Source organism: Elephas maximus, chromosome 3, assembly GCF_024166365.1.
Source record: "Elephas maximus indicus isolate mEleMax1 chromosome 3, mEleMax1 primary haplotype, whole genome shotgun sequence".
Lineage (NCBI taxonomy): Eukaryota > Metazoa > Chordata > Mammalia > Proboscidea > Elephantidae > Elephas > Elephas maximus.
In genome coordinates, this window is record NC_064821.1 from 62,008,458 (window position 1) to 62,034,518 (window position 26,061).

The window sequence follows — 26,061 nt, forward strand, 5'->3', positions numbered from 1 at the left end:
GGGAAAATAAAGTAACTTTCAGTGCAGAAACCTGTCAGACACCACCTTAACTAACTAGATGATCAAAAACAGCAATGGTAGCATGTATCTAGGAATACGATGCACTGAGAACACAGCATCACTTCTGTGGTTTCCTGCCGAAAGTATATAATTTAAATCTAATCATGAGGAAGTATCAGACAGACCTAACTTGAGGAACTTTCCACATAAGTGCCCTGTACTTTTCAAAAATGTCAACGTCATGAATACGAAGAAAGATTCAGTAACCGTTCAGAAGAAAAATGACTAACGAGGCAGGACACCTGAACATAACGTATGAGCTAGGATTTTCTTTTGCTATGAAGGACGTTATTCAGACAATATGCAGGTTATGCACTATAGTTTTATTGTTAGCAGCAGAAGACTGGCAACATCAAAAATCATCACTAGGGGACTGATGAAATAAATTATAATGTAACCGAACAATGGAAACTATTGCAATCATTTAAAAAAAAAAGGATGCTGAAAGCTTTTTACAACAGTATCGTTAGTTGAATCAAGGTTAAAAAACCTCACCACTTCATGTTTTAAAAATGGGGTGATACACCTGTTTATTTATATATGCACGAAACAGCAGTAGAAGGATCCAGTTTATACAGAGTGGAAATCACCATCTCTGATGGTTATCTAGGTACCTTCTAGCTGCAGGTGAAGGTAAAGGTTTTCTGTGCTCCTCTATCCCTTTCATACCTTTCCAACTTAGAACTATGTAATGTACTACCACAGACATAACTACAAAAACAAGTAATTGTTTTAAAGTTCTACTTAAACATACTCTTTCTGGCTCTTTGAAAATGAAAACAAGTTTGACCAATTTTTAAGAGCAGTCTTTGTCAGACTTATGTCAAAGCCATGTTGGAAAATAACTGGAAGCCCTCACAAAAGAAATAAAAGTAGGATCAATCTAGTCAGGTGGGGAGGGGGGTCTAAGGAGTTTTTTTTTTTTTTTTTTTAATGTTTATAACTCACCTCTAACAAGGGAGTTACAATGCTGAGAATTTTTTTTTTAAATCTTTTCTTTTTTTTCCATAAAAAGTAATTTTTCTCTTCTAACAGAAGAGGATGTAAAGAAACAAAACACTGATTCAGAGACAGAGGAGAGTAACCTAAAATCTTTCTCTGGAATAGTGATAAGGATTTACTAGAAAGAGTCTTTGAAATGAAAAGAATTACATCTAACAGAAATAGGATTACAAGGTCTTTGGGAGACAGTAAAAGATAATATCAATAACTGGAGTGAAAATGTACCAGATGGTATCTACTTATTTTGTTGATTCTTTCCAATCTGCTTTCAAAGGTGTAATACCAAGACTTTGTGTGTTCACCTCCTCCACTTGAACGAGGAGGACTTCGTCACATGGCTTATTAGCTGGGGAAAACACTCCTAGGGGACAAACATACACATCGTTCTCAGAATATGGCACCAGTGAAACCATTCAGATTTTAGCCTCCTATTCCTGACAGCAAAATAACAGAAAATAAACAAAAAGGTGACTGTCTCTCCTTGTCCTCACTCCTCCTCCTCCAAAAAATGCACCCATGCTCACAACTTGCCCCAAAGCTGACTTCACAAGGCAGACAGGAACAATCTATGGCCTAAAAATTACAATAGGTTTCTTTAACATAAAATTTTGAAAAGACTTTCAAAAGCTAATGTGAAAGGTTAGGGGTAATTTGCATTACTTGGCCCTAGAGTGCTAGCATTGTTCTTTTTGGCACCTCTTCTTTAAGTTATTCACTGCTGACTAGTTTGCCTTCCAGTCAATTCCAACTCAAAGTGACTCTACAGGACAGAGGAGAACAGCCTCACAGGGTTTCCAAGGAGCGGCTGGTGGATTCAAACTGCTGACCTTTTGGTTAGTAGCCATAGCTCTTAACCACCAGGGCTCCAGGTATTACTGAACAAGTGTTCAATCAGCTAAAACATCATCACGGGAAGTAGCTGGGATGAAGGCCTGGGCAGTACCAATTCCATGCAGAACCTAAGGCTTCTGGGTCCCTATGCCCATATTGGGAACCAAAAAGCCAATGGCAGTACTTTGCATTAAATTCAACTTAGGCCAACTGATTAAAGCTTTCCAAATTGTGGCTAAGCCTTCTGTACATGAGCCCTATATTGCAGGATTTTTTTTCCTATTTGCTGCTTCATGTGGAGGGGCGTCATAGATTGAGTTATATCCCCCAAAAAATATGTGTCACCTTGGTTAGGTCACAATGCCCATTGTGTGGTTTTCCTCCATTTTGTGATTGCAATTTAATGTTAAGAGGATGAGGGTGGGATTGTAACACCACCCTTACTCAGGTCACCTCCCTGATCCAATGTAAAGGGATTTTCCTCAGGGTGTGGCCTGCACCACCTTTTATCTCTCGAGAGATAAAAGTTAAGGGAAGCAAGCAGAGAGTTGGAGACTAATACCAAGAAGGCAGCACCAGGAGCAGAGCAAGTCCTTTGGACACGGGGTCCCTGCACCTGAGAAGCTCCTCGACCAGGAGAAGACTGAAGACAAGGACCTTCTTCCAGAGCTGACAGAGAGGGAAAGCCTTCCCCTGGAGCTGACGCCCTGAATTTGGACTTGTAACCTACTAGACTGTGAGAAAATTTCTCTTTGTTAAAGCCATCCACTTGTGGTATTTTTGCTATGAAAGCACTAGGTGACTAAGAGAAGGGGTAAAGAATCTACTAAGAAGCATAAATCATAAAAGTATTTGTAATTACAAGCTATTATTACCAAGTCAACCTAAGCACCACAATATCATGCCATGTATGAAGGACTTTAGAATCTCCGGACTCCCGGACTCCCTGCTGTAGAAGAAAATCTCTCCAATTCATCACGATTTCTCCAATGGCAACTCCATTTTACCCCATTAGGAGTAGGTCACAGGTGTCACATATCGTTTATTATGTCTATACCAATTCTCCTATGTTGTTGTTAGGTGCCATCGAGTCAGTTCCAACTCATAGCGACCCCACGCACAACAAAACGAAACACTGCCTGGCCCTGAGCCATCCTCATAATTGCTATGCTTGAACCCACTGTAGCAGCCACTGTGTCAATCCATCTCGTTGAGGGGTCTCCCTCTTTTCCGCTGACCCTCTACTTTACCAAGCATGATGTTGTTCTCCAGTGACTGATACCTCCTGATAACATGTCCAAAGTATGTGAGGTGCAGTCTCGCCGTTCTTGCTTCTAAGGAGCATCCAGGTTGTACTTCTTCCAAGACAGATTTGTTCGTTCTTTTGGCAGTCCATGGCATATTCAATATTTTTCACCAATGCCACAATTCAAATGTGTCAATTGTTCTTCGGTCTTCCTTATTCATCGCCCAGCTTTCACATGCATATCAGGCCATTGAAAACACCATGGCTTGGGTAAGGCACACCTTAGTCTTCAAGGTGACATCTTTTCAACACTTTAAAGAGGTCTTTTGCAGCTGATTTGCCCAAATGCAATGTGTCTTTTGATTTCCTGCCTGCTGCTTCCACAGGTGTTGATTGTGGACACAAGTAAAATGAAACTCTTGGCAACCTCAAATTTTTCTCCATTTATCATGATGTTGTTTATTGGTCCAGTTGTGAGGATTTTTGTTTTCTTTATGTTGAGGTGTAATCCATACTTAAGGCTGTGGTCTTTGATCTTCATCAGTAAGTGCTTCAAGTCCTCTTCACTTTCAGCAAGCAAGACTGTGTCATCTGCATAACGCAGGTTGTTAATGAGTCTTCCTCCAATTCTGATGCCCTGTTCTTCATATAGTCCACCTTCTCGGATTATTTGCTCAGCATACAGAATGAATAGGTATAGTGAAAAGATACAACCCTGATGCACACCTTCCCTCACTTTAAACCATGCAGTATATCCTATTTTCCTATAGTAGAAAAATATCTGTGTACTTCTTTCTATCGAAGTATAAAACAAAAGACAGATCCAGGGCCCTGAGTGTTTCAGAAATAAGAAACAGGGAACAAACGTTTGCATGGAAAAACATTTCTGTTTAATATGTAAACGCCCTAGCCAGTGTGACTCATTGGAATTACCTAAATGCCCCTACCTCTAGGCCTTCTGGAGTCAACAAACTGTTCCTCAGTTCCTGTGAGGAAGAGCTGCTGCAAAGCAGCCCCAACCCAAAACATGAAAACTTCATAGGCTATTTCAAATTTAAGGAGCTAAAAAATCAGGTTCTCTTCAGAGGCAGATAGGCTAAGCTGCAATGTTAGGCCAGAGACACCTTGGCAGCAGTATAAAGGGTGGACCAAAGTTGAACAAGGTTGAGAAATAACAGTTTTCCTAGTGGAAGATGAGGTGCTAAACCAATTCAGTGCCAATGGCAATGGAGGAACTTAGGAACTGATTAGGTTAGGTGGGCAAGAAGGGAATAGGTAAGTCACTGTGGCTAAATCAGTGCTTAGGGGGGGAATTTGTAGCCGTAAATATTTATATAAGGAAAACAAGGCCTCGAACCATATTCACCTTAGTTTTCAGTTGTCATCAATTCCGGGGTTACTAAATCATCAAATTTGCAAGATTCTTTATATTTTTATGGTAAATCATAGGTAGTAAAATGTACGTACGGGGCCCTGGTGGTGCAGCGGTTAAGAGCTCAGGCTGCTAACCAAAAGGCTGGCAGGCAGTTCAACTCCACCAGCTGCTCCTTGGAAACTCTATGGGGCAGTTCTACTCTGTCCTATAGGGTCGCTATGATTCGGAATTCACTTGATGGCAAAGGGCTTTTTTTAAGTATATATACACACTCATCCCTCCTACAGTTAACTCAGAGCTCTGAGATAAAATACTGGAATTGTGTCATACATTAGTATTATGGGGGTGTCAAATTACCTATTTATTGCAGGAATGCCCTGTTTCAAGCTATCATTTAAAAATCAGCACTTATTTAAAAGTTATCTAAAACATTTAATAAAAAACAAACATACATAAAACCATTAATCCCAAAAAACTGTTAATACAGTCTTTCCCCCTCATCCCTTAAGCACTTGGCTCTTAGCCAATGAGAACTGGCCCAGAGACTGTACTGTATCTTCTGGTTACCCTACTAAAAACCCTACTACCTACACATTTTTCTTGATTAATGGGCTATACCAGGCATCATTGATTGTTTGGGGATAGCTATGGATTAAACTATGTCCCCTCAAAATTATGTATTGAAATCTTAACCTGTATACCTGTGGATATAATCTAATATAATGTAATCATCTTCCATAATGCAATCTAATGTAATATTATCAATTAGCTGAGGCCATACCAGCGTAGGGTGGATCCTAAACCCAACCTTCGGAGTTATATAAAAAGCAGCATAGACACAGGCATACTAGACACATGTACATGCATGCTGCGTTTTTAGGACATGTGCCATGTGAATACTGCAGAGAACCACGGAATTCCTAGGGCTGCCGAGAAAGAAAAAATCAACAAGACTGAGACCTAATTTAGACTTTTAGCCCCAAGACTGTAAAAAAATAAATGTCTCTTCTTTAAAAGCCACCCACTTGTGGTATCTGTGGTACAGCAGCAACTAAGACAGGGATGTTGTGGGCAATTCTTAATCTGGTTGCACAGATCTCAAACTAAGAGTTTGTTCCAGTGCTCAAGGTTTTACCTTGTGTTGTTGTTGGGTGCAGTCCAGTCCGCTCCAACTCACAGCAATCCTATGTACAAGAGAACGAAACAATACCATCTACTTTGCCAAGCATGACTGGTCCCTGCTGATAATATGTCCAAAGTACCTGAGATGAAGTCTTCCCATCCTCGCTTCTAAGGAGCATTCTGTCTGTACTTCTTGCGAGATAGATATGTTCGTTCTTCCGGCAGTCCATGGTATACTCAATATTCTTCACCAACACCATAATTTAAAGGCATCAATTCTTCTTTGGTCTTCCTTATCCACTGTCCAGCTTTCGCGTGCATACGAGGCAACTGAAAATGCCATGGCTTGGGTCAGGTACACCTCAGTGCTCAAAGTGACATCTTTGCTTTTCAACACTTTGAAGAGGTCTTTTGCAGCTCATCTGCCCAATGCAATACATCATTTGATTTCTTGATTGCTGCTTCCATCGGTGCTGACTTTCAATCCAAATAAAACTAAATCCTTGACAACTTCAATCTTTTCTCCATTTATTATGTTGCTTATTGGTCCAGTTGTGAGGATTTGTTTTCTTTATGTTGAGATGTAATCCATACTGAAGGCTGTACACTTACTTAGATCTTCATCAGTAAGTGCTTCAAGTCCTCTTCACTTTCAGCAAGCAAGGTTGTGTCATCTGCATATCGAAGGCTATGTTAATGAGTCTTCCTCCAATCCTAATGTCCCATTCTTCATGTTGTCCAGCTTCTCAGATTATCTGCTCAGCATGCAAACTGAATAAGTATGGTGAAAGGATACAACCTTACCTGATTTTAAAGCAGGCAGTATTCCTTTGTTCTGTTCAAACGACTGCCTCTTCGTCTATGCACAGGTTTCTCATGAGCACAATTAAGTGTTCTGGAATTCCCATTTTTTGCAATGTTATCCATAATTTGTTATTATCCACACAGTTGAATACCTTTGCATAGTCAATAAGACACAGATAAACATCTTTCTGGTATTCTCTGCTTTCAGCCAACATCCATCTGATAGCAACCATATCCCTTCTCCATGTCTTCTTCTGAATCCAGCTTAAATTTCTGGCAGTTGCCTGTCGAAATACTGCTGCAACTGCTTTTGAACGATCTTCGGTAAAATTTTGCTTGAGTGTGATATTAATGATATTGTTCAATAATTTCCACATTCTCTTGGATCACCTGTCTTTGGAATGAGCACGAACATGGATCTCTCCCAGGTGGTTAGCCAGGTAGCTGTCTTCTAAAATGTCCTGGCATAGATGAGTGAGCACTTTCAGAGTTGCATCCATTTGCTGAAACATCTCAATTGGTATTCCATCAATTCCAGGAGCCTTGCTTTTTTGCCAATGCCTCCAGTGCAGCTTGACTTCTTCCTTCAATACCACTGGATCTTGATCATATGCTACCTCCTCAAATGGCTGAACATCAGCTATTTCTTTTTGGTACAGTGACTGTGTATTCCCATCTATTTTTTTTTTAAACAATTTTTATCGTGCTTTAAGTGAAAGTTTACAAATCAAGTCAGTCTCTCACACAAAAATCCAAATACACCTTGCTATACACTCCCAGAGCCCGCTCTCTCCCTCTACTCTCTCTTTTCGTATCCATTTCACCAGCTTCTAACCCCCTCCACCCTCTCATCCCCCCATCTTCTTTTGATGCTTCCTGAGTCATTCAATATTTTGCCCACTGAATCCTTCAATACTGCAACTTAAGACTTGAATTTTTCCTTCAGTTCTTTCAGCCTGAAAAACACCAAGCATGTTCTTCCCTTTTTGTTTTCTAATTCCAGGTCTTTGCACATTTCATTATAATACTTTGCCTTCTTGGGCCACCCTTTGAAATCTTCTGTTCAGCTCTTCTACTTCATCATTTCTTACATTCACTTTAGCTACTCTATGTTCGAGAGTAAGTTTCAGATTCTCTTCTGACATTTGTTTTGGTCTTTTCTTTCTTTCCTGGTTTTTGGTTTTTTTTTCCTTTTCTGTTTTTTTTAATGACCTGTTGCTTTATTCATGTATGATGTCCTTCCACAACATTTTTTTGGTCTGGTTTTCAGTCATTAGTGTTCAATGTGTCAAAACTGTTCTTGAAATGGTCTCTAAATTCAGGTGGAATATACTCAAGGTCCTATTTTGGCTCTCATGAACTTGTTTTAATTTTCTTCAGCTTCAACTTGAACTTGCATATAAGCAATTGATGGTCTGTCCTGCGGTCGGCCCCTGGCCTTGTTCTGATAGATGATATGTAACTTCTCCATCATCTCCTTCCACAGATGGAGTTGATATGATTCCTGTGCTTTCCATTTGGTGAGGTCTACATGTATGGTCGCTGTTTACGTTGTTGAACAATTATTTGTAATGAGTAAATCACTGGCCTTGCAAAATTCTACCACGGAATCTCCGGCGTCATTTCTATCAAGGTCATATTTTCCAACTACCAATCCTCTTCCTTTATTTCCAACTTTCGCATTCCAATCACCAGTAATTATGAATGCATCTTGATTGCATTTTTGATCAATTTCAGACTGCAGAAGTTGGAAAAAACCTTCAATTTCTTCATCTTTCACATTAGTGGTTGGTGTTGTTCTGCTGTTATTCATTAGGTCTTTACTGGTCAATTTTTTTTAAAGAAGTAGATCATCAGGTCCTTCTTCCTAGCTTGTCTTATTTTAGAAGCTCCATGGAAACCTGTCCACCGTTTGAAATACCAGTGGCAGCATCACAGCAACACGCAAGCCACCACAGTACGGCAAACGAGTAAGGTTTTGCTACAAAAAAGCAGGTTAAGTATTCTGCCAAAGTCAACCAGTCTGGTTCCCTTCGGAATCTCTATACTGGATTTGTAAATGTATATTTAGTCATAACTTATAAATAGTCCAACTTATTACAACAAAATGTAAGAAAACCTAACTTAACCCAAACTAAACTGAACAAGTCAACCAAATATTAATGAATTGGTTTCAATAATTATTTATTGTGTGAACTGTCCTCCAAAACTTCAAATACTCTGTAATTCCAAATGTCACCACTCTGTCAGAATCACAGTTGCTCAAAATTAGCTGGAGACCGCGGGTGGTGCAAACGGTAAACTCGCTCAGCTGCCAATGGGAAGGCTGGAGGTTCAAGCCGACCCAGAGGTGTCTCAGAAGGCCTGGCAATTGACTTCTGAAAAACCTGCCGCTGAACACCCTGTGGAGTACAGTTCTCCTCTGACACACACCCGGTCGCCATGAGTCAGAATCGATTCCATGGCAGCTGGTGGTTCAGGCTTAGGTAGGCCCGTTAAAGGAATTTGTGTATTCCCTTCCCCACCAGTTCCTTCCAACTAAGATCTTCTTGTCGTTTTTTTTTTTTACTATATTACTTCACAGCCACAGACAAGCTGATCCCTTTGATGTCAAGAGGTAAAGGGGAAAAATTCAGAGGGCTTCCTTCCTTTGACAGCTGGGGGGTGGGGGTGCCACGGCAGGTTATTACCTAACTTTTAACCCCTTTCCAAAAATTTGGTGACCTGAGCCGACATTCCCAGGCTCCTCAGGATAACTATGCGCTGGCTGAAAAGCAGCAAAACATTGCCATGATTTCGCTCAGGAGAAAGGGGGAAGCTGAACAGAGAAGGAAAAAGAAAAAGGATTTATACATTCTCAAATACTATTCAAAAACAAATGCTCTATATCTGATTTGTTATTTCACCTTTTTCAAAACAGTATTCTTTTTCACAAAGTTCATAAATATAAAGTGAAATATTGCATTATGAGGTCAGGTTTTATTAGATGAGCTGAGAAACTGATCACTGGTTCTACAGAAAATGTTTAGGTAACCAATTCATTTACAATTTGAGGTCAATTCATTTCACGGGAAAAACAACAATAAGAACCAACAGGTTTCCTCTGAAATGTGAGCAAACTTTTGCTTCAAATGCTCTGTATTGTTTGAACTCCAAGTATCATTTAATTTTTAAAAACTTTAGGTATTGATGCTTAAAAGTAAGAAAATCAAGCATATATCCACGGAGGGAGGGGACAGACAAACATAAAAAAACAAAAAAACTACTTGTAAAACAATGGGAACTGGGTAGGTGACCACTGATATTTTCTAACAATTTTTTGTTCTTACTTTCCCCTTGGAAATTTACATTCATAAAACACTTGAGTGTGGCAGGAAGGTCGCCCTACTTTCTCAATGAGAGCAGAAGATGAAATCCAGAATGGAAGCGGCCCTGAGTAAGGGCCCTGGGACTGGAAAGACCAGTCTGGGTTATTTACGCTCAGAGTGCTGCTTCACAAGACAATTTCAAACCACCATCAATAAATTTCAGCAGCCTCAGCCTTTCACCAGATATATCATATTGACATGAATAAAAGAAACAATGTCATTTTGTATAACCGAAACTATCACCTTATAAAAGCAACTATACTTTACAGGTTCACATGTTATCTCAAACATGGAGATGCCCAGGTAAGAATTACAGGACCTGGGGATACCAAGATAAAAGACAAAGTCCCAGGCATCAAAGAAGGGTTCACAGCTGATGAGGCGACAGGTGAAAGGACAACCAGACAATAAGCGTTGTGGCAGCATGAAGTACAGAATGCTGCAGAAGAAAGCTCACTTAAGGGGAGAAAATGTTGCCGAGCTGGCCGCCTCCAAGGACTCACAGGGGAACTAAAGAGCATTCCAGGCAAAGGACAGCATATGGAGAGAGAAGACTAGAGAGGCAAGCTGGTGCAAAATCAACGAAGGCTTACACGCCATGCTAAAGATGTCTGTGAGCATGCTGTTCAGCACAACTGGAGGCTTTGGGGTGGGGAAGCTGGGAAGGCCAACGAGGCTGCAGAGAAGGCAGTGGCCAGATGAGATCACCAAAAAAAAAAACCCACTAAACCCACTGCCCTCAAGCAGATTCCAACTCATAGCCACCCTATCAAGGAAGCCCTCAAATATGATGATAAGACCTTGGACTTGATTCAGTAAGCAAAACACAGAGTCACTATAAACTGTTTTAAGTAGAATAGTATTCTGATTTGCATTTCAGAAAGATCTTCTAATTATGTTTCTTAACCAAAATGGCTTATTAGAATAACCTGAAGAGTCTACAAGTTTTGCTTTTTCAATGAATGGCATTTTTAGAAGCTCTTCCCATTTTTAATAAGACAAGTTTCAAGTTTGTTTTTAAACAGGAAGAGCTTTTCAAATTATAAATCCTGGTTCTTCTCCCATGGGGGGGGGGGGATGTTCTAATAGTAATATGAAAGACAAATAGGAAGGATCTGAGAGGATGCTGTTATAATAAAAGAAATGAGAAATGAGAATCTGAAATATAAGAAGATGGTAGTAGAGGTGGGGGTTAGATATAAGGCATGCTACAGAGTTCAAATCAACAGTATTTATAACGGGTCATTTTTGAGGGGAGTGAGGAAAGAGAAGAAATCAGGTTTTTATGCAAATGGTTTCACTTAAAATCTTGTGTATCTTTTGAGGAAGGATGGCAATCACTAGTAACAAATGCTTGGAGAATACTCAGATCTGGAAATTAACAAATTATTCACTCACCTAAGAGCCTGGTTTCAATTTGAAATTTTGACTTCTGACCAAACTGATCTGAGAGGAAGTAAGCATGCAGCAAACAGGACAAAGCATCAGGGTGTTGGTTAAGCATCTTTCACAACATGCAGTTATCAGCTACCGTAATACGCAGAGGCATGTTTACTGGCCCTACAGCTGTTCTTTTTCTTTGAGAAACAACTTGAAGACTGAAAGCTATATTGAGCAATTCTTCTTTCACCAAAAGATTTTTGAACATAGGCCCATCTTTTTATCTCTTTCATTATCTCTAAGATTCATGCCGCTCTGAAACATTTGGCAGTGCTAAAAATAGGCACTTTCATCCAAAGTTTTGCATCTCCCAGGGCACATTAAAAAGAAAAATTTCAAAAAGCAAACTAACTATTAATACAATTTCAATAAGTCCTGTCATAGAACAGAATACATACATCCCAATAGTCCCGTAGTTTTAAAGTTTGCCATAGAGCACACCACTCCAGACCCCTAAAGAAGGTCCCTTCCCTCCTGCCACAATCATGATTTCAAATTGAGTAGACTAATAACTTCATATAAAAATGGATAAATGACTCAACAGGCATTTAGAGAAACACAAATGGCCCTTAAGCATGAAAAGATGTTCAATCTTTGAAATTAGGAGGAATGTAAAATAAAACTAGACTGAGACACCTTGTATGGTAATCAACAGTGCAGTTAACCAAGTATTTCTCTCTCCCAGACACAATCTGGATGGGTGGGACCATGATACAAGTTTTGGCCAGAGTTGAGAGCCGAAATGATAGGCATACTTCCAAGTCAAGCATTTACCTGCTGGCACTGAAACCATCCAGAGAAACTATTTCAATCGGTGGCTGCTGTAACAACCTGAGTACTCAAGTGACCACAATGTGCCAGCCTCCCCCTACACAGGCACACACGCACAACACTCTTCATGTAGCTTGAACAAGAAATAAATACTTGTTTTAAGCCACTGAGATTTGGGGTTTATTTGTTCCTGCAGCATAACCTAGCCTGTCCTGACTGATTCATCCTGTTTTGCTCATCAGATTGGCAAAACTTTAGAAAGTCTGACAAGGCCATGGAGAAACAGGCAGCCTCTCACACATTGCTGATGAGGCTAAAAAACGGAATGATCTCTAAGGAAGACAATTTCCAATACCTATCAAAATTACTACTGCATTTACTCTTGGGCCCTGGAATCCCACACAGGTATTTATCCTACAGACACGCCTGCACAAATGAAAACAGCTTAAAATGAATGCTATTTACTGAAGCATCGTAAGTAAAGGCAAAAGAAACAAGACTGGTAGTTAAACAAACCATGGTAAATCCATACAACAGTATACAATGTAACTACTCTTAAGAATGAGGACCCAAAAGAAATGAATACAAATACCCAAGAGAGGCTTGTACATGAAAACTTACAGCAGGTTTTACTTACAATAGTCAAAATTAAATGGCCCAAATGTCCATCAACAGGGGAATAGACAAATTATTATAAATTCATATGAAAGAATACTACTTAGCCAAAAACACACACACATACACAAATACACACCACAGAGATGAATCTCAAAAACATTACATTGACCAAAAGAATCCAAACACAAAAGACTAACTGCTTTAAGAGTACATTCATCGGAACAGAGAATAACTATAGGGGGACGAGAACTAAATGGCAGAAGGTATGAAGAACTTTCTGGGTTGACGAAAATGTTCTTTATTTTGATTGGGGTAGTAGTTACATAGTTACATAGGTGTAACCATGTTTTAAAAAAACAGTGAATTGGTCATTTCACAAGATGTAATTTTACGTTGCTTGTCTAAAGCCTGCAAACCCTGGTGATGTACTGGTTAAGTACTATGGCTGCTAACCAGAAGGCTGGCGGTTCAAATCCACCAGACACTCCTTGGAAACTCTATGGGGCAGTTCTACTCTGTCCTATAGGGTCGCTATGAGTCAGAATCAACTTAATGGCAACAGTTTGGTTTTTGGGGGTTTGTCTAAAGCTTGGATTGCTTAAAACAAAAACAAAGCAGGAAGCTCTTAGGCACTGATATGGAAGTGTCTCCAGCTATAGAACAGTACAGGTACTATACAGACCTTCATCTGTGTAAGAAAGGGGAGGCTAGGGGAAAGGAATTTTAGGAAAATATGTTGCATTTGCTTATATTTGCATAAGGAAACACTGTAAGAATAAACAAAGTAGTAAGAGCTATTTCTTACAAAGCATGTGAAAGAATGGGATAATAGGGACGGACGAATGTGGGAATGGGATGTTTCAATCTATACCTTTTAAAAATCATTTTTCATACTTAAACCATGACTGTATTAGCTATTCAGCAAATAAAGCTTTATTTTAAATTTTCATTGAAGAAGTAAACTTGTTCACTTAGTTACTAAAGCACGTTTTTCTGAAACACTCTGAAAATAAAGGAGAAACAAGATACTCTAAATTCTAGAGATGATCTGCTGAAAACTTTAATTCTCCCTCATGGAATTACTGTATCAGTCTCAGAAATGGCACGTGCATGCAAGTAATAAGCAAAAAAAAAAAAAAACACAAATAGATCACTTAACACTCATGCCCTCATTTCAACAAACGGATGCAACACTGGAAGTGCTCACTCATCTATGCCGAGAAATTTGGAAGACAGCTACCTGGGTGACCCACTGAAAGAGATCCATATTTGTGCCCATTCCAGAGAAAGGTGATTCAAGAGAATGCAGAAATTATGGAACAATATCATTAATACCACCTGCAGGTAATATTTTGCTGAAGATAATTCAAAAGCAGTTGCAGCAGTACATCACATACTGCACTGGACAAATCTGTTAAAAGTGCTAAAAAGCAAAGATACCCCTTTGAGAGCTAAGGTGTGCCTGCCCCAAGCCATGGTATTTTCAATTGCCTCACATGCATGCGAAAGCTGGACAATGAATAAGGAAGGCCAAATAAGAATTGGTGTCTTTGAATTATGATGTTGGCAAAGGATACAGAATATACCACAGACTGCCAGAAGAACGAACAAATCTGTCTTTGAAGAAGTACAGGCAGAATGTTCCTTAGAAGCAAGGGTGACAAGACTTCATCTCAAGTACTTTGGACATGTTATCAGGAGGGACCAGTCCCTGGAAAAGGACATCATGCTTGGTGAAGTAGAGGGTCAGTGAAAAAGAGGCAGACCCTCAATAAGATAGTACCTGCAACAATGGGCTCAAACACAGTAAGGATTGTGAGGATGGCGCAGGACTGGGCAGTGTTTCAATCTGTTGCACACAGGGTCGCTAAGAGTCGAAGTCGACTCGACGACGGCCCATAACAGCAACACTTATGCCCCCACTCTTCTAGGATTCTTCTGCCATATATGGAGAAGTCTTGGGCAAAAAGGTTTGCGAAGCCACTGATAAGACAAAGTCAACAAAACTCAACACCAAACTTATGTTCAACGTCACAGATGGAAGCCTTCCTAAAATGTTCCAATCCTTTAAACAGTGTATTGGATGTTAAAAATAATAATAATTAATTATTTTTCAGCTTATGAATCCAATCAATCTTTGCGGCTCTGCCACCTAGCAAAAGTGAAATAAGAATATCTCAAAAGTAAGGCCTCACTAAATTGCAATTCAAAAGCTGTGACATAAAAATTACCGATGTACCCGATACTCTTAAAATTAGTGTATTAAATCAGATGGCCTGGAATTCAGACTTCTTCTACTAAGGAAAGTGGGACTAGCCAAGCAAAATGGATTTAAAAAGTGAGCCTCCTTGGTAATACTATAAACCTACTTTCTAAAGGATACCTCTCAAATCTGTCTTAAAGGAAAAATGTTGGGACATGCTAACTGGCAAGTCAAAACATCGTTCCCTGTCTCAACAAGCTTATTTAATGATTAAACATTTAAAAAATATATATATATATATATAACTAAAAACTATTTTTCCCCCTCACAGTGGGACTTCTTAGTTCTCTAATAAGGAGGATTTGGAATGTTTAGTTCTCTAATAAGGAGGATTTGGAATGTTTCTCAAGCTTTACATCATTTGGTAAACGCTGGTGTAGCACTTGAAAAACTATCTTCCAACTTCACTGGTAATCAAAAGAGTCCATCATTCACCTATGGAATTGACAAAGATTTTTAAAAATTAATACTCAATGATGAAAGGATACAGAGAGACAGGAATGTTCATATACTATACACTGCTGGTGGGAGCAAATATGGGAATGGCAAACTGTACCAGAAGCCTTAAAAATGTTCACGCCAGTTTCACAATTTTTTTTCCTAAGGAAATAACCAGAGAAGATGATGTTTATTTACAAGAATGATCCTAACACTTAATAGAGCTTAACAAAAATAAACAAACAAAAGGAGATGAAGGGGGGAAAAAAAGGAAGAAGAGGAAGGCAGGCAGAGCAAATGCCCAACAAGAACATGGCTAAATACTCTGCAGTATGTAAGATGGAATATTATGCAATGATCAGAAATTATTTTTGCAAGCTATGTTAACGTCTTGGGAACACGTTCTTAATATTAAGTAAAAAAAAAAAAAAAAACTAATGCACATATAAGAAGCCCTCCCTGGTGGTGCAACAGTGGTTAAGAACTCAGCTGCTAACTGAAAGGTCAGTGGTTCGAACCCACCAGTTGCTCCATGGGAGAAAGATGTGGCAGTCTGCTTCCACAAAGATTACGGCCTTGGAAACCCTATGGGGCAGTTCTACTCTGTCCTATAGGGTCACTATGAGTTAGAATCGACTACGTGACAACGGATTTTGGTAATGTACATGTAACATGATGACCTTTTGTTTTTACGTTAAGTACTGTATAAAAAATCAAAAGGAACGTTAAAATATTACCATCTGTATTCTCTGGATGGTAGCTTTTATTTGACATGACTTCATTAAGTCAGTTCATTAAGTCGGCAGTGAGCTCCGGCTCCTAAGAAACCTAATATAACTATAGTTCATTTTACCGTATCTATACTTCCCAAATTAGCACGCACATGAGAGAATGTATGAGATACAAAAGCTACAAGGAAAACATACTGCCTCCAAACCGGGAAGGAAGAAGTAAAAGTATCTCTATCTGCAAATGACATGATCCTATATATAGAAAATCCCAAAGAATCCACTGGAAAGCTACTAGAGTTAATAAATGAATTCAGCAAGTGGCAGGGTACAAGGCCACACACAAAAATCAGCTGGGTTTCTAAGGACCAGCAATGAGCAATCTGACTGAAAAGGAAATTAAGAAAACGAATCCACTTACAATAGCATCTAAAAGAAATGCCTAGCAATAAATTTTACCAGGGAGATAAAAAACGTGTACATTGAAAACTATAAAACATTTCTGAAAGAAATTAAAGATCTAAATAAATAGAAAAACATTCCACATCCATGGATTGGAAGATTTAATATTAAGATGTCAAAACTACCCAAAGCAATCTATAAATTGAACGCAATCCCCATCAAAATTCCAACAGCCTTAAAAAAGAGGAGGGGGGGCGGAATTCCAACAGCCTTCTTTGCAGAAATGAAAAGGCCAACCCTCAAATTTCTATAGAATCGCAAGGAGTACCCTGAATAGCCAAAGCAATCTTAAAAAAGAACAAAGCAGTAGGAGTCACGCTTCCTGATTTCAAAATATACTATAAAGTAATCAAAATAAGTCTGTTACTGCTATAAGGACAGACGTATAGGCCAATGGCATAGAAATGAAAGTTCAGAAATGAATCCATACATCTACGGACAATTGATTCTGACAAGGGTGCTGAAGTCCATTCAAGGGGGAAAAATAGTCTCTTCAATAAATGGTGCCGGGACGATTGGATTTCCACATGCAAAAGAAGGAAGCTGTATTCATACCTCATACCACATATGAAAATTAACCCAAAACTAAAACCATAACAACTCTTAGAACAAAATTTAGGGGCCTAGTTTTCAACAATGGAACCTTAGATATGATACCAAAAGCACAACAACAAAAGATAAATAGATAAATTGGACTTCGTCAAAATTTTAAAACTCTTATGTATCAAAAAACTTTAGCAACAAAGTAAAGAGATAACCTACAGAATGGGAGAAAATATTGGAGAATCTTATATCCGAAAAGGGTTTGATACACGGAGTACATAAAGAATCCCTATAACTGAACAACAAAAAAGACAACTCAGTCAAAAAGTGGGTAAAGGACTGGAATAGACTTTTCACAAAAGACATACAAATGCTAATAAGCACATGAAAAGATGCTTAATCTCATCAGTCATTAGGGAAATGCAAATCAAAACCACAATGAGATACCACCTCACTCCCACTAGGATGGCTATTATCAGAAAAGGGAAAACCCTAAGTGTTGGCAAGGATGTAGAGAAATTGGAACGCCCACCCAATGTTGGTAGGATAGTAAAATGGTGCAGCCAAGGCAATAAACAGTAAATTAAACACAGAATCACTATTAAAAAAACCAAACAAACAAAAACCCGTTGCCATCGAGTCAGTTCCGACTCACAGCAACCCTATAGGACATAGCAGAACTGCACTTAACGGTTTCCAAGAAGCAGCTGGTGGATTCGAACTGTCAACATTTTGATTAGCAGCCAGGCTCTTAACCACTGTGCCACCAGGGCTCCAGAATTACTATAAACTAAAAAAAGCCAAACCTGTTACCGTGGAGTCAATTTCGACTCATAACAACCCTACAGAGCAGAGTAGAACTACCCCACAGGGCTTCCAGGGAGTGCCTGGTAGATTCAAGCTGCTGACCTTTTGGTTAGCAGCCCAGCTCTTAACCACTACACCACCAGGGTTTCCACCAGAATTACTATAAAAAATCCAAACCAAACCCAGTGCCATCGAGTCGATTATGACTCAAAGCGACCCTAGAGGACAGAGCAGAACTACCCCCTAGAGTTTCCAAGGAGCGGTTGGCGGATTCCAACTGCCAACCCTTTGGTTAGCAGCCGTACCACTTAACCACTATGCCACCAGGTTCTCCAGAATTACTATAAAAAAATCAATTCACTCCTGGGTATATACACAAAAGAACTGAAAGGACTCAAAAGAGATACTTGTACACCAATGTTCACTGCAGCATTATTCACAATAGCCAGAAGGTGAATAACCCCAGTGTCCATCAACATACAAATGGATAAACAAAATGTGGTATATCTATACAATGCAAAATTACCCAACCATAAAGAGAAATGAAGTTATGATAAATGTTATGCCACGGATGAACCCTGAAAACATGCCGAGTGAAATAAGTCAGACACATAAAGGCAAATATCATATGATCCCACTTATATGAACTATCTAGAACAAATCAAAGTTTATTAGTGGTTACCAGGGGCAGGTAGGAGGCAAAGAGGAGAGGTATTGCATAAAGGGTAGAGTTTGTTACGGGCAGTGGAAAATTTGGTGATGGCTGCACATCATGGTAAATGTAATTAATGTCATCGAACCGTACATGTAAAGATGGTTGAAATGGCAAATGTTTCGTATGTATTTTACCACGACAGAAAAAGAAAATAAATGTGAAGGTAGTCTGATAAGCTTGTTTAAAATGAATTTCCTTTCCATACTACGGCGTGTAGTACATAACATACATTAAGTATAGTCCGGTAAACTTGTTAGTGTTGCTGTAGAATTGATTCTGCGTCAGGGCGACCCCATGTGTAAGATGTAGAACTGCCCCAAAGGGTTTTCGAGGCTATGGCCTTTCAGAAGCAGATGATTAGACCCACCTTGCGAGGCACCTCATTTATGCCGCCTAGCAACTCCCCCAAAAAACTTATAAAACCCAACGCTGTTGAGTCAATTCCAACTCATAGTGACCCTACAGCCATGAAGAAAAAAAAAGAGAAAACATGATTAAAAAGGATAGAAAATGAGTGGAAAAAGGATCTTTCTCGATACGGGAGTAAAAACTGCTTGCATCTTGCGTTAGGCGTGGTTTCTTTCAACACCAAAAGCACAAGCAACAAAAGTAGGTAAATTGCACTACATCACAATGAAAAAAAGCTGTAAACAATACCATCAAGAAAAGTGAAAAGACAACCAAAGACTAGGAAAAAAATGTTTGCAAATCATGTATCTGATAAGGTACTTGTATCCAAGACATAAAAAGAACCCTTACAATTCAATAAGACAAAAAACCCAGTTTTAAAATGGACAAAAATTTTAATAGACAATTCTCCAAAGAAGATATACAAATGGCACATGAAAAGATGCTCAACATTACTAGTCACGAGGGAAATTAAAGCAAAACGACAATGAAATGTCACTTCACACAGACTAAAAAACCCACACTCGTTGCCATTGAGTTGATTCTGATTCATAGCGACTCTATAAGACAAGAATAGAACTGCCCCATAAGGTTTCCAGGAAGCAGCTCTTAGATTCGAACTGCGAAACCAAATCCGTTGCGGTAGAGTTAATTTCGACTCACAGTGACCCTACAGGACAGAGTAGAACTGCCCCATACAGTTTCCAAGGAGCCTCTGGTGGATTCAAACTGGCGACCTTTTGGTTAGCAGCTGCGGCACTTAACCACTACACCACCAGGGTTTCCTCACACAGACTCAGGATGGTTATAATCAAAACAGCAACCAGTGTAACAATGTGGAGAAATTGGAACCCTCTAATTTCACTGCTCATGGGTATGCACATGGCGCCCTCCCTTTGGAAAACAGTAGTTATTTAAAATGTTAAGCATGAGTTACCACAGCAACTCCACTCCTAGGTATACACCCAAGAGAAATGAAAACATACATCTAAACAAAAGTTTGTACACAAGTGTTAATAGCAGCACTATTTATAACAGTCAAGAAGTGGATACAACCCAAATATCCATCAACTGACGAGCGAATATATAAAACGTAATATACACATACAATGGAATATTTGGCCGTAAAAAGGAACGAACAACTGATACATGCTACAATAAGGATGAACCCTCAAAACATTACGCCCAGGCAAAGAAGTCAATCACCAAAGTCCACATATTGTATGATTCCATTTATTCAATGTCTAGGATAGGCAAATTTAGAAAAAATAGGTTAGAGGTTGCTTACGGTTGGGTGGGAAGAGCTAATCTAATGGTTAAAAGGTTTCTTTTAAGGGGGGGACCAAAATGTTATAAAATGAGATTGTAGTGATAGCTGCACAACCCTATATACTAACAAACAAACGAAAACACTGAATTGTACACTTCAGATGGATGAATCTACGGTATATGAATTATATCTCAATAAAGCTGCTAAAAAAAAAAACTGCTTGAATATAAACCTTGCAATCACAACTTAAAAATCCCTTTAGAGTAATCTCAGCCAATTTCTCCTCCTCCTTCACTTCCATTAAGATCAGAACTATTACAACCAAACATTTTAAATATTTTGGTTACCCTAGAACGTGTGTGTGCTGAAATACTGACTGAGCCTTGATAAATTCTACTGTCATTCCAACACTTACTGTTGGAGTCAGATTTGCCCCCCTCGTGAGTCAGACGCTCAGAGTTTGGAATTACCCGTTTGCCTTATGGAAGCCTCCTAACTTGTTTCACGTTCCAAACCAGACTTTAAGCTCAAAAGCCAGAGACCATACCTTCCATTCCTTCTAGATCCCCCTGCGGAATTTAAAAACTCCATAAAGCATGTCCGGCTTGGCCAAGCCAATTCGACAACATTCCAGAACAAAAACTATAGTTCCCGCGTTAAAAGGCGAGAAAAAGGAAGGAAACAGAAACAAAGCCGAAGGATTAAATCTAAAACAGAGAGTTAAGGAAAGGCAAGCTTCAAAGGCTACGCAAAAGTGAAGGGCAGCGCTTACACAGCTCAAACTTAGTACTCAGCAGTGTGGTGTCGAGTCAAAATGACAAAAAAAGGGTAAAAAAAAAAAAAACACTAGCTGGATGGAGAATACCATGTCTTTTTCTAAAGCCGTCCTATCCAAAAATAAATAAATAAATACTAAGGTGATCACGCCTTTAGCGTCAACACTAATACTAGATACGCTATGATGAAACGCACGTCGAAAAAGCTGCCTTTTTACAAAAGAAAAAGCCAAGCCCTAGTCAGATACACTAACCATCAACGTTTGCTAAGCTCTCGATTGCTGCCTTCAACCATCTCCACCGCCATCTTCTAGATGAGAACCCAGAACCTTGCTAAAAGGCTCCCGCCAACATCACCACCACGCAGAGAGTCCGGGAAGGCTGCGTTTCCCAGGACGCGCAGACGGCGGAAAAGGAGAAACCTCCACCTCGCTCCTCTACACACCGCCCCAGTGCACGCAACGGGCCTCCGCCTTCCTTCCCTTCGCCTCGTCCCTGGCCTGGCTTTCCAAGCCCGTGCGTGAAGGGGCCTCGAGGCCCGGTGCGAGAGCCTCACCTGCACACGCCGCGGATGCAGGGCTCCAGCCAGATGCGGTAGGCGGTCTCGATATGCTCCTGCGACACCTCCTCGGGCCGCACCGTCTCCGCCCAGCGCCAGGCCGCCTTTTCCAACTGCAGACGCGGAGCCATGGCCTCGGCCCGGGGAGCGCCTCCAGAGGCCGGCCTCCTCCGCTGCCTGCGCCGCCGCCACCGCCCAGATGGGCGCCGCCACCTGCCACGGATGAGAACCAGGCGCTCCCTCAGCCAGCCGGCCGGCCAGTCAATCACCTGTGCGCGCCACTGCCGCCGCGCCCGCCCGCGCCCTACCCTCACGACCAGCCGCAAAGCGCCGCCGCCGACACCCGACAACCCCCGCGCCCGTGGACGTTAGAAGTGTACCCCCAACCCCGGCCGCCGGGGTAGGCGCATGCGCGTTCCCAGTAGCCTCTGCGACTCACACGCCCCGAAGGGCGGGGAAGGGGAAGTGGGATCCGAAGAACCTTTGCCACGTCTTCACCGGCGCTGCTGGGTTTGTTTTTGTCCTGGGTAGCGCACCACTGTCCTCTCTAACCGTTCCGCGCCTCGAGGGCAGAAGGCTGCCTATTTTTGGTCTCCGATATTACCCCTTTAACCGTGAAAAATTCACGCGAAAGGCTACTCAACGTACACCACGGGTCCGCCTGGAATTCGGGATGGGGACTGTTTAGGGCAAAAACCGGGTCACCAAGAAAACTAGGATTGGCTCGTTGGGGAAAGATTTAACTGTAGCTTGGAGCGGTTCCCACCCCTTTACCGAGCCCTCCTGACGTCAGGGGCTTTTCCTGAGTTAGTAAGGGACTACGTGTCCCGGCATGCATTGTGTTCGGACGCTCGCTGAATGCAAGGCATGCTGGGATTTGTAGTCTTCAAAGTGTTGAGCTCGTTGTGGCCCTGGTTATGGGAGGGTTGGGGTCGGGTCTACCCTGCTGTAGGGTCAAACTTGGTAGTGGCTCTCCTTCCTCACGACTGTTAACGCTATATGATGATTTCCAACTTCCATCTCAATCTCCCGGGTTTAACAGCATTTCCTTTCTGCAATTCCCGCCCCAGGATGTAAAGAGTAGCCTTATGAAGAATGTTTTGCAAGCTATAAAGGGAACTTACAGAGTGAGGGTATTGAAGTCTTTACATTTGAATGAGAGCCCTGCAGCCTTTACTACATAAGAACTTCAGACTCAGCTGCTTTCCAGTTGGGTAACCTTGGACTGGATGCTTCCGTATGCTATTAATTAGACAAACATTCACTGAAGGCACGTTGAAAACAAGGTGAGGTCTCTGCCATTAGCAGGGAGGGGGAGTAAAACAAAAAGTATGGTCCCCATCCCAGCCCGGGGGGAGAGGTTTGGAGTACTTGGGAAAAGGCTTCCCAGCAGCAGTAATCCCTAAGCCCACCCTTGAAAGATGAGTGTAACTTTGCCAGGATAGAAGCAAGTCACCATTCTAGACAGAGTCACAAGGAGCAAACACACAGAAGAGAGAGATCCTTTGATGTGTGAGGGCCACAGCAAATGGTTATCTATTGGGAGGCAGAGAGAGATGAAAAAGAAGGCTTGAGAGGCAGCTCAAGACCTTGTATAAATACAAGCAACTGGAAAGTTTAAAGCTGGTGAGAGATAAAAGGGAAATTTGCATTTTGTTTAGTTTTTTCAGTCTGGGCCAAGGCTAGAGCCAGAGAAACCTCTTACAACACTATTGCAGTGATACAGGCCAAGGACAGCAAAGGCCTGAACTGTGACAGTGTAATAGGTATGGAGGCAGAGCGCAACCTTGAGAGAAACGGAGAATTGTTGGAACTTGATAATGTTGACCTGACCAATGCTTGTTCACCTTTATGTTCTTTAACCTTCAACTCTGAGTCATAGCCCCTTCCTCAGTGCCACATTTCCCAGTGTCATCCATTGCTGCACCTGGCGCATGATGAAATTGTGAATGTTATTCACTGTGGTGTCACTGCTATATGCCCAGCTTTCTAACTTGGATAATTAAATGAATAGAATTGCTACCAAGTGAGGTAGAAACTACAGAAAGAGGGACAGGCTTAGAAGGGAGATGATAATTTCAATTCTGAATATATTGCATTTCAGGTGCATAAGGGATATCCATGATAGAATAGCAGGCAGTAGTCTGAATCTTGAGAGATGTATTGCTCTGGTATCATAAATTTTTCAATCCCTACTAGATCATTTTCATCAGCCATACAAATATGCTGTAATTTCTCCCAAGTTAAAAAAAAAAAAAAAAACTTTTGACCTCTATACTCTCCTCCAGCTATTGCCCCATTTTTCTGCTACCGTTTATAGCAAAACTCTTAGAAAGAGTAGTCTATACTCTTCTCTAATTCCTCTCTTCCTATTCCCTCTTGAGCCCATTCCCAAATGAGGCTGTCACTTCCATCACCTCCCAAAATCACTTCTGTGAAAATGACAATGGCCAACACATTGTTAACTCCAATGGTAAGCTCACATACTATCTTACTTGACCTATCAGCAGCAGTGGACCCAGTTAATCAGTCCCTGTGTCTGTTAACTTTCAGAACATCACACTGTCCTGGTTTTCCCATTATTCACTGGTCATTCCTTTTTGGTGACCTTAGCTGTCCTTTCTCACCTCTCCAGCCTGTAACTTGAGTGACCTAAGGTTCAGTCCTTGGACCTCATTCTGTATCTGCATTTGCTCCTTGGGTGATTTCATCTTTTCCTGTGACTTTAAATACCATGTGTGTGTTGATGGCTTCCAAATTTTACAAATCTACTGCAAAAGGCCTCTTTAAAGTGTTAAAAAGCAAAGATGTCACTTTGATGACTAAGGTGCACCTAATCCAAGCCATGATCTTTTCAGTCGCCTCATATGCATGAGAAAACGGGATGAAAAAAAAGGAAGACCAAAGAAGAAATGACACATTCAAATTATGTTGTTGGTGAAGAATATCGAATATACCATGGACTGCCAGAAAAATGAAAAAATCTGTCTTTGACCAAGTACAGCCAGAATGCTACTTAGAAGCAAGGATGGCAAAACTTTGTCTCAGGTACTTTGGACATGTTATCAGGAGGAACCAGTCCCTGGAGAAGGACATCATATTTGGTAGAGCATTAGTGAAAAAGAGGAAGACCCTCAATACGATGGAATAACACAGTGGCTGCAACAGTGAACTCAAACTTACCCACTATTTTAAGGATGGCACAGGACCAAGCAACATTTGGTCTGTTATACATAGGGTCTTGTAAAAGGGTAAAGTCTCTGAGTCTATTGAAAGCAAAAGTAGAGTTTTATTGAGGGAATATAATGATTTGAATTGGGCAGCATTCAGGAAGAATTTCCAGAATATCTTTCTGGAGATAAAGTTGAGCTTTTATACACAAAGTTAGGCACAGTGGGTAATCCTAGAAACATTTCAAAAACAGCTGTTCATATCAGTTGATCTTGTCTCCTTCCAGAAGGCCATCTGTGCAGAACATTCTTTCCAAGGACTTTGCATTTGCATCGCATGCTTCCTGGAACATTCTATACACATACTTTCATTCTCCTCCGCTTACTCAGAGTGGATTGTATTAACCCTTGATTGACAGTCTAGTTGTTAGTCATACTGGCTTTTGTCATGGATTGAATTGTGTCCCCCCAAAATATGTGTCAACTTGATTAGGCTGTGATTCCCAGTATTGTGTGGTTGGCCTCCATTTTGTGATTATAGTTTTACGTTAAAGAGGATTAGGGTGGGATCGTAACACACTTAACCAGGTCACATCCCTGATCCAATGTAAAGGGAGTTTCCCTGGGGTGTGACCTGCACCACCACCTTTTATCTCTCAAGAGATAAAAAGGAAAGTAAAGCGAGGAGGGGAAGGGGGGACCTCATACCACCAAGAAAGCAGAACACATCCTTTGGATCCGGGGTCCCTGCATGGAGAAGCTCCTAGTCCGGGAGAAGATTGATGAGAAGACTGACAGAGAAAGCATTCCCCTGGAGCTGACACCCTGAATTTGGACTTCTAGCCTACTTTAAAACTGTGAGGAAATAAATCTCTCTTTGTTAAAGCCGTCCACTTGTGGCATTTCTGTTATAGCAGCACTAGATGACTAAGACAGCTTTGCTGAGAGCTTTAGATTGATTTTAGAAACTCATTATCATCCCCTCTTTGATTAGGAATTTCCATAGAAATAAGAGTGCTTTATTCTACGTGGTCTTTTAGATGTGCTGTAACATAGATGGCTGCTTTTCAGCCTTTAAGACCCAGGTGCTACTTATGCTTTTATTAAGTAGTTGGGCACTATCTAGTATCTTCATCATGCCATTGTTTAGTCACTCTGCTTCTCTTGTTCTGATGGTAAGGGGAACCTAGAGTAAGTAGGCCAAATTCTTTAGAGGGACATCTCATCAATACACAAGGCAGAAGAGTGCTAGGACACAAGCATGAATGTTCCAGAAACTTAAATC

General features: G+C 40.7%; 1 protein-coding gene across 3 annotated transcripts in view; it reads right to left on the reverse strand.

The window, feature by feature from the left end:
- Positions 1–21,934, reverse strand: part of USP48 (ubiquitin specific peptidase 48) — a 111,165-nt gene extending 89,231 nt beyond the window's left edge. For all 3 annotated transcript variants that reach the window (XM_049878190.1, XM_049878189.1, XM_049878191.1), the window contains exon 1: positions 21,604–21,934. In XM_049878190.1, the coding sequence (XP_049734147.1) occupies positions 21,604–21,737 (134 nt within the window). In that variant the 5' untranslated portion in view covers positions 21,738–21,934. The remainder of the gene's footprint in view (positions 1–21,603) is intronic.
- Between the last annotated feature and the right edge of the window lie 4,127 nt (positions 21,935–26,061).